This window comes from Triticum dicoccoides, chromosome 5B (assembly GCF_002162155.2).
Source record: "Triticum dicoccoides isolate Atlit2015 ecotype Zavitan chromosome 5B, WEW_v2.0, whole genome shotgun sequence".
In the NCBI taxonomy this organism is placed as follows: domain Eukaryota; kingdom Viridiplantae; phylum Streptophyta; class Magnoliopsida; order Poales; family Poaceae; genus Triticum; species Triticum dicoccoides.
The window spans coordinates 245,481,913-245,491,621 of NC_041389.1; the positions used below are offsets into that span (position 1 = coordinate 245,481,913).

Below are 9,709 nucleotides of genomic sequence, written 5' to 3' on the forward strand. Positions count from 1 at the left end.
ACTACAATCACCTTCGCCCCATTGTCGGTAACACCCTTGTCAATATTCGTGTTCTCACTAGCGCTGGAATGGTAGTAGTTCATAATGGTTATCATTGCATTAGATTTCCTGGAGTGGCACACTTGTAGCCTACTCCTATGCCTACCAATTTCTCCATCAGGCATGGAGAATTGCATTATGTTGCACAGGAAGGAAATACAACTTTTGACCAAGAGGACACAGAACCAAAATAAGTAGATGAAGAAGAACTGCACCTGACGAAGAAGAGGAGCATCCCCAAGAGCAGCCACAACAAGGAAACTACACCACCTACGCGGACCTCAATAGCCTCCAGGACTATATCTAAGATATGAGCAACCTCGCTGAGTCTCTTCGAGGCACATCTGCCTAAATGAATATGAACTTCTCCAACTGGAGCCAAGAGTGGGCTAGTGACCAACCGCCGCAATGATCTTGCCGGTTTGGGCTTGCAAAGGCCTTAGCTTGGGGGAGGTTATCACCACTTCTACATCAAGATGTGGCAGTATTTGAATAATTTGTAATGAGTTTGTACTTAAGCTTGAGGAACTTCAAAACACTTGTGTTGGCTTGTTCCAACACTTTGCCTTTATTTGCTTTTGCTTTTTAATTTTATTTTGCCTTTGCGATTTTTTGGTTGCAAGTTAGTTTTTGAAAACCCAAAAACCAAAAAAAATTAGAATAAGCCTTGCTTTGTTCTTATTCTTTATCTTGCCCTTTGGAATTTGTTTGCATTTTGTTTTTAGAGGAGTTGATCAACACCAGACAACGAGGAATGCAAGAATAAGGAAGAGAAGTGCGTAGATTCACAACCGTGAAGGTATGTCCTACGGCCCCCATCTTTTGCACTTGAAATACTTAGAGTAGATGTAGTAGTATTATGTGTGATATGTGTAGATGGGAGTAAATCTTGGTAGTTAAGACAAAGGTTTTGTTCTAGTAGCTGAAATAATTTTGTAGCCTTTGTTCTATTTAGTTTAGACAACCAAGACTTGTCGCGGGACTGTTTTTAAATGAAAAAGATATTAACCAAGAATAACTACAGAAGAGAAAGTCTTTCAAGGCTTGGGAGTGGAGAAAATTATAGTGGAAGTGATGTTTGAATTGCTCAACCACATGTTAATTTTAATAGACTTGATAGCACTTGTGGATTGAATTGTCTAGAGGAACTTAGTTGAAGGGTGAACGAGATTATGCCAAAAATATGTGTTGTATCTCTACATGGTGCTTCAGCTCCTTGCTGGTGCCATGGCCCGCTAATCTATGCACGTGTACGTGTGTAAATGTGGCTTCGTCACCTTTCTTGATGTTGTGCCGAGGACTCCGCTGGCCAATGAACAATCCACAAAGAGCGATAGCTTGGATTTCGGCTATGAGTTTGTTACCGTACGTAGTGGTAACACTACAAACGCATATTATTCAGCTTTCTCATAAAATAGTGTGTATGTGGTAAATAAAGAGGACTGATCAAAAGAGCTCGAAAGAGACATATATCAAAGGTCCATAGTTCCCAAACATTAAGCCATAGCGAAAATCTATGCATGATCACTTAGTTGGCATAATCCCTTCATGTGACAACCAAAATTCCAGCAAACAATGGTTGAAATAAAGTGCTTGAGAGCCTTGAGGAGGAAATGATTATGGGTGTGCTTAAGAGCATCAAAGCATTATATTTTACTGCATGCTTTCACTCCCTAACCTATGTCTTATTGGCTCCATCTAAAGAAAACTCTTCCGTGCATTCCCGACAAGCAAGTGTTGTCTATAATAAATAGAATACAATGTTGCAAAGTTGTTTTATCTACTGGACAAGAACTTTGTGTTGATTATCTTTGCTTCACCAACACTTGCACTATAACCATGCCACTGCTACAACTATGCTAAGTTTCTAGGTCAAGAAGCAGAGGGCTCTCTAGGCATACCGATTGTAATTGAACTAAAACCTTCTCGTTATTTGGTTTAAACAACTGAGTTCCTTATGATTCGGACTTCTCTTTATTTTACTCGAGGAGGATCAAGTTTATGATTGGGGGAGTTGATGAGTGATATTTTTACACTCATTTCACCTTTTTAAAAACTGAGATATTTCAATTAAAAAGAGATATTGGCTCCGATATTCGTACTAATGACTAATGAATGCAAGGAGAATGGAGGAAGAAGGAATCAACATGAAGCGTCTGCATGAAGACAGCACAAAAGACGGTGTTCCATACTAGCGCGAGCGCCCATATGGGTGCCAGTTTGGCGTGGATTTTGAGGCAGATCGTTCACCTGAACAACTTTCGTTAAAGGGACCACGTCTAAATGTCAACACAGGGACGAGCACAGAAGGCAAAACCTCTTCATCATCATCTTCATCCACAAACCCTAGCCGCCGCCATCTCCACCACCACCATAGTGCTCTTCCATCTCATTCATACTTGTAATCGTGCATCACACAAGGCATCCATTGTAAGCTATATTGCAATCAATCAATCTCAAGATGTGTTCTTAAATGTTTTCTTCCCGCGATCTGATCTCCATTGTGAGTAGTTCGGTAAGGTATGGGTTGAGGCATAAGCCTTGCAACCCAAGGTATTTGTTGAGAGGATCAATAAGACTTTTACATAATGTCCAGTATGTGTGAAATATTTTTTTTCCATAAAGATGTCTCTTGTCTTGTCCGCAGTCTTTATCCCTGCAGGTACCCAGGATCATGGAGATCGAACACCTGTGAGGCTAGGAGCAAGGAGACCATGAAGTGTTATACCGAACACTGGTGACAGTAAGGTTCAGTAGGATAACATGGATCATATCCTTGGGGATAAATGAGGTGTAGTCTTTACACGCCCAAAGCTCTTGTCTGGTTTTATTATCTTAACCATTGAGACAACCCTGTGCGATGGATATGGCCAGCGGTAGGACAACTGATTCTTAATGCAGGACTCGTGCCGGTCAAGATGTTATTTGGAAACATCCCCCACTTCGATCTGTGACAAGCACATCTCGATGGGTGCGCACAAATTAATATATTATTTGATCCCAGCGCAAATACAAAGTTGTAAGCATAAGATCTCATACCCGTACCTCTTTTTATTGTAAGTGTTTGAATCACTATTTGCTTGCTAATCCGGTCAAAAGCTGGATTTTATACTTTGACAAAAGCTTGCTAGAGACCATAGCTTAAAGGGAATCTTCCTCTCGTGAGTTCGATAACCCAGGGTCACCTCTAGGGAAATACGTGCGGGATATTCTTTTCTGTCCCAATACTGAATCAATAAAAGGAGGTATCAACAGTCACTTGTGTCTATTTCTTATCCGCCGAGAGCCAATCTGAGCGAGAAATGGGTCTCGAACGAATAGAAACGGGCGCTCACTTCGCTCTCGTCGTCCACTGGTGTCCGCCCTGGTCCTACATATCAGCGACCGAGCATGAGCTAACTCTCCCTCCACGATTGCAACCAGGAACGGCGAGGCCACCGGCGCAGGACACCACCGTGCGCACCAACGAGGCCACCGGTGCAGGATGCCACCACGCACACTAGTGAGGCCACAGGCGCATGCCTTCCCGATTTCCGCTTCCGCTGGTCGTGGGCCTCTAAGGAGACGAGGCGTCGTGGCCTGCCGAGGATTCAAGGTTCGACGCCGCCCAAGCAGCACGAGCACCATGGGCGAGAAGGAGCAATAGGAGTAGGGGAACCGGCACCGCGGCAGCCCATGCGACCCTGCCAGCCGCGGCGCCTGGCAGACGACCTGTGCCATTCTCGGCTCCGAGGACACTGTCCCCAGCCATCATTGGTGCCAGCCGCGCTCCATTCGACATGCAACGGCCGGCACGATCCGGAGCAGGGGGGTTCTTGGGCCGACAGTCCTCCTGGATGTCCATGGCGATGCCCCTGAACTCCTCCTGGTCGACGCGTAGAAATGTCTCGGACGACGTGACTGATGGTGGCCACGGGTGCGCACCCGTCCTTGGTGGTGCGCGACGGTGTGCACGTGTTCCCCCGCCGCGACGAGGCGAGCGTAATGGGGTAGGTGCTCGCTGGTGCAGGTGGGTGCTCACGGCGTAGATCCAGTGCATCCCCGTCGTCCCCGCTGGCAGAGGCTTGGCACCTGGGCGTGCACGGCTACTCTCTATAGTAGCCAGTCTATCGGGGCATCGGGCTTGAGGCCGCGGCCTCCCTGCTCGGCGCACATCTCGAGGGCAACTCCGGCAAGCGTGGCCCGGCGATCATTGGCGGAGCTACAACAAGGCCAAATGGGCCATGGCGCGCCCAGCCCATGTCCAAAACACTAAAGAGTATATGAAAAATTGGGCCTTCTCAGGTTGGGCTGCCTCGGCCCGCCCAACAATTTCTGGGTAGCTCCGTCATTGCCGGCAACAGTTCACTTCCTGGTCAACGTTTTTCTTATCCGTTTAAAATGCGTCTTCCACAGTGGGCATATAGTGCTGCCCGGCTGCGTCCGCGGTCCGTTTTGACGACTCAAACGAATAAAAAAAGATAAAATCGGTGTTCGCTTGGGCCGCTGTGTTGAAGTTTGGCCTAATTTTATTGGAGATGCTTTAGAAATCACCTTTCTTTGGGAAGAAACGAGGATGGTAGGCTTGAACATAGAGGAAATACGCACGCGTGAACAAGAAGCGAGAAGCATGTTCCTCCGTGCGTGCACATCCTAAAAAGAAGGGGGCAGCAGGAACACTAACCAGGGGAATGATGACGAGCTGGTCCCAATCCCAACCCCTCCCTTCAATCCAACTCCAACTCCTCAGAAATCTCATCCTTTCTCGACCAAACATACCCGCTGATTAGATTAGGTCGCCCCCAGCTCAAAAAAATTGCATCTCTACCGGGCCAAAGACCCCGTCTGGAGCTGAGAAAAATCCCTTCTTTCGTCGTACATTCACGGCGCTCCGATTGTTCCCCCCAATTCAATCGATTCATTGGTTGCATCTCCGTCGTGGATTTGGATCCCATCTAATCGCAAGCATAGAAACAAGTCCTGAATAGCGAGCGATCCACCAAGAACTCCACCACACGAGTTCCCCAATCATTCCTCGCCGCTGCATTTGGCCCACTCCAGGAAATCCCCACTCGGCTCGCCCCCAAGCCGCACCGGATTACAGCTCATCACAAGGGCCAGATTTTCAGAGCAGGGCAGGGAAAAGGAGGAAGCAATGACGGAGGTGGCGCTTCTCCGGGGCCCGACCAACCTCGCTTCCCCCGCAAGCCGCAGCCCCTCCTCCTCCCTGCGCTATTTAGCCAATGCCGACAGCGACGTGCTGCAGAGAGGTGGCAGCGGAGAGAGCCCTACAGGATCCGCAGGACGGACTGAGCGAGAGGTACAAGGATCGGAGGAAGAGGAGCGGTGGTCTTTCTTGGCGCTGCTGCTTGCGTTGCTGCGGAAGTCGTTTCTCGGTTGCAGGGAGGAGGGCGACCAAGGCGAAGGTTGTGCGATGGAGATCGGGTGGCCGACGGAGGTGCAGCACGTGGCGCATGTCACCTTTGATAGGTTCCATGGATTCCTGGGGCTGCCCGTCGAGCTCGAACCCGAGGTGCCCCGCCGCGCTCCCAGTGCCAGGTCTTGTCTCTGCTTCTCTTCATCAATTCAACCATGTGATTTTGTTCTGAATTCGAGGGCATCTGAGCGTTCAGTTTATACTTCCAATCTGAATTTGATATTTTCCCTGAATTTAACGCCTGCTTCGTATAACTCCTGGAATTTAAATCGTACTGGCTTGAAATGGGGTAGTTACACAAATGTAGTAGTCTTAAGGAATAAATGGCGCTGTTTGCATATTTTGATTTTATCTGGTGTGATTCTCTCTCTTTCTCTGCAACGGTGCTTTTATTTAGTAGAGAGGGAATTTTATCCCCTTTTTTCAGGTGGAATGTTAATTCCCATTTTTTGCCGTTTCCAGGCGTAACGTTACAATCTACTCCACTCAATTTTATTTTAGTGCATTATAATTTGAGCCCCTTTTTGTTGGGCAGCCGTAGCCGGATTTATACTGTGGTAGATCAATTATGTGCACAACTTGTTACTTTTGCAACCTCTCCATGTTCTATTAATAATTGATCAATCATGTCACTTGATGTAATCTTACTTACCTCATTAAACCGAAACAAAACATGATATAAGCATTAAACAAGGCTGTAAATGAACTGTTATTTTTGCTTCGAAATGAGGCTGGTGTAAATGTAATCAGCATAGTTGCTGTAAATAGAAAACCATTGCCACAGATCTCGAAAACCATTGCCACAGGTGCTTCTCTAGTTAGTACTAAAAGCCTATAGCTAGCTAGACAGAAAAAATAAACACAAGTGTTCTAGAATTTTCAATCTTAATGGTGGCCATTCGGTCTGGCAGCTTCTTTAAATACTACCGATGTGCTTGTATTCCATTTTCATCCCTTCCTTTTATTTCAGTTCGTTTTTGGCTTTCATAAAACTACCAAAATAATTTTAATGTTCTTCAGTTCATTTTGAAATTACCTATTAGTGATCTAAACGCTCTTATATTAGTTTACGGAGGGAGTACTTGCATTTTTCAATAGGGAAATGAACTTACCTGATAAGTTTAAAGTTCACGCTCCCTTATTTCTTCTGTTTGTGCTATGTATTAAATATTTGCTTATGCTTGCTATGAAAGTGCATAGGGGTGCATTGTTTAGTATTTTTTGTTCAGTCTTTCTAGAATGTCTAGAAAGAATGGAAGAAATGGCTCCATACGCAGTTTCTACTTTATAGGAAGACGGGACCTAGAGTAGTATCTTCAATACAAGATAATGTGGCACAAACACCAATAGGAGCTCGTCCAACTGGAGGATTTATGGTAGTTTATCAATAAAACTGAAGCATATGGTCATGCTCATTCAGCCATAGGAAAAATTCTTGAACGGCCAAATTTCCTTTAAATTTCAGAAAATAGTTTCTCAGATAGTTACAGACCTAAAATATCAAATCAGCATAGGCAGTGCCTAAATTAGAATCAAATTGTTTGCATCCTTACATTCATGCCATTGTTGCTATAAATTGTTTTGGAACCGTCTAAAATATTGAAATCTGGTTCTTGCATCCTTAACTTTGCAGCACATTTTGTTTACTTTGGTTGTTGCTGTCCTTCAGCTGATTGAAACTTGAAATGCAGTGCAAGTGTCTTTGGAGTTTCAACAGAATCAATGCAGTGTTCGTATGATTCCAGAGGAAACAGTGTTCCGACAATTCTCTTGATGATGCAGAGACGTCTTTATGAACAAGGTGGTCTTCGGGTATGGCCTTTCAGTAATGAGTTTGAGTATTACTTGCTTTTTGTACGTGCTTGTAGCTTTTTTCTGACAAGTAAATATCATCTTGCTTGTAATGTGCAGGCAGAAGGTATTTTTCGTATAAATCCAGAGAATAGCCAGGAGGAGCTTGTGAGAGATCGGCTAAACAGCGGAATCGTGCCGTATGGTATTGATGTCCACTGTTTGTCAGGTCTAATAAAAGTAAGCTTCTTTTTTTCATGTAAGCTATGTGATTCTGTCGAAATCAGTAGTTTCCTAAGCATATGTATAGTAACCAGAGAGTTATTAATGGTTGTGATTATATTCATTGGTGGAAATTTATATCAACACCTATCGGAGAATACAGACGTCCTTTCTGAGTGGAACCTAATCTCTTTTTTTTTCTCACAAAGATATTGTCACAGGTTTATTGTTTGTTCTAAATATACACAAGTTGAGCAATCTTCTGTTGCAGAATAAAATCTTGCTTTTGGAACCAGTTATGGCTGCTGTCAACTATGTTGACATTGACTGTTTATTCTGTTGAGCTAGTAAACTTTACTTGCTTGCCGACATATTTGATGACAAAAGGTACGTCATCATCTCATCTGCTTTCCAATCCTTTCCAGGCATGGTTTAGAGAACTGCCGAGCGGGGTGCTGGACCCTATTCCACCTGAACAGGTGATGCAATGCCAATCTGAAGAGGATTGTGCTCGGGTTGCCAAATGCCTCCCACTAGCTGAAGCGGCCTTACTTGACTGGGCCGTTAATTTGATGGCTGACGTCGTCCAAGAAGAAAAGATAAACAAGATGAATGCTCGAAACATTGCTATGGTTTTTGCACCAAATATGACTCAGGTGACAAATCGTCCTAGCAGCAAACTGGCAATATGTTTACTGCTAAATTCTGATAATCATATGGTTAGGTGAATGCTTACGGGTGACGCATATCATGCAGATGGCAGATCCTTTGACTGCACTAATGTATGCAGTCCAAGTGATGAATTTTCTGAAGATGCTAATAGAGAAGACCCTGAAGGATAGAGAGGAGTCCAATCTGGATGATGTGTCCTTGCCCCAAAAGGACCCGTCTGATGAAAACGGGCATCATAACCCTGGCTTGGCCGTTGATTCTCATCATGCGGAAGGATCAAGGCGTCCTTCTTTCTTCAGCGAGGAACCCCTTCTGAACAGCCCTGCACACAGCACCGAAGACAAGCCTAACGAGACCAATCCTACCGGAGGAGACTCTGCACCTTCTGGCCAGACATTCATGAACACAGAGGGCTCTTGTCGATGGTCCCAACCTCTGCCTGCTGCTTCAGCCACCACTGATATTTCCTTGGCTTCAACACGGAACTCACTGCAAGGCAAGGGGAGCCGTAGCCTGAATAGTAGTAGGAGGACAAGGAAGGGCAAGGGGCAGTCCGGAGCACCCGCCGTCGCTCCTCCAACCGAGAAAAAATCACGAGGTGCAAGCATCGTGAGCCGGTTAAACTCCACGGTCGAACGGATCGAAGCGTGGAGATGAATGAGCTCAGATGCTACTGTCAACTCTCTTGTGTCGTAGAAGACTGACCCGGTGTGTTCCTGCGTGTAGGATCGACCGAATTTTGATGTGGTTTTCATTTCCTGTCAGGTCATGATCGTTGTATTCCTTTCTTTGATTTGCTTCCACACGTACGCTAACTTTTCTATCTTGCTTATCAGTTATACTTCTCACTGTTTCGAGTAAATTAAACACAGGCCGTTGCTTTCCGATGTACAAAAGTTTGTTGAAACCTCCGAAATTCTATATTCCGGTGGCTATCTTTCACTCTTAGTGTTATTGGAATGGTCAACTGGTAACCCACTATGATCTTTTCAGAGAGAGTATGTACACGGTTGCTGATATCATCCTTCCTTTTGATTTAGAAAGTAGATGATATACTTTGGCCATAAAAAGTTCTACAGGTTCAGTTCAGGAATTTATTCCCTGTTAAAGAAACCATAAAATACCTAGCCGCCTCCTCCACCCAACCCTAGCCGCCCCTCCTCCTCACCCCCTCCCCTCCTCTCTCCCTCGCCGCCGCCTGAGGCAGCCACCGGGCAAGCCCGGGGCGCCAAGGATGGTGGCGGCGGGGCCTCGGTTGCTCTGCTCCTGTGTGGGGAATACCGGATTTGGAGCGACGACTCCATTGGAAGGCACGGCCGGCTAACAGTCGTGCTGGTGGTGGACCCAGTGTCCCGGCCGCGCGGGTGGCGTGATCCGGTGATCGTTGGCGGCCGGCGGCGGCTTCTGCGGCGGTTGGTGTGCGCGATCTGGCGCCTCCCTTCCTCCCCTATTCGGCGTGCGGGCCAGCCTGATCGGGCCGCGCTTCCTCTTGGTCGCCGGTTCTGTACAGGAGGTGCTGCTGGTGGCGGAGATCTAGTTCGGGCCAAATCCCTGCCCGGCCGCTCGGTG

The 9,709-nt window shown here is 46.1% G+C and overlaps 1 protein-coding gene across 1 annotated transcript; it reads left to right on the top strand.

Annotated features, from left to right (window-relative positions):
- The first annotated feature begins 4,596 nt into the window (after nt 1–4,596).
- Nucleotides 4,597–8,989, top strand: LOC119308230 (rho GTPase-activating protein 4-like). Its single transcript, XM_037584350.1, has 5 exons — nt 4,597–5,577; nt 7,147–7,267; nt 7,367–7,486; nt 7,894–8,124; nt 8,225–8,989. The coding sequence occupies exons 1-5, from the start codon at nt 5,174–5,176 to the stop codon at nt 8,795–8,797; spliced, it is 1,449 nt and encodes a 482-aa protein (XP_037440247.1). The 5' UTR covers nt 4,597–5,173; the 3' UTR covers nt 8,798–8,989.
- The last annotated feature ends 720 nt before the right edge of the window (nt 8,990–9,709 follow it).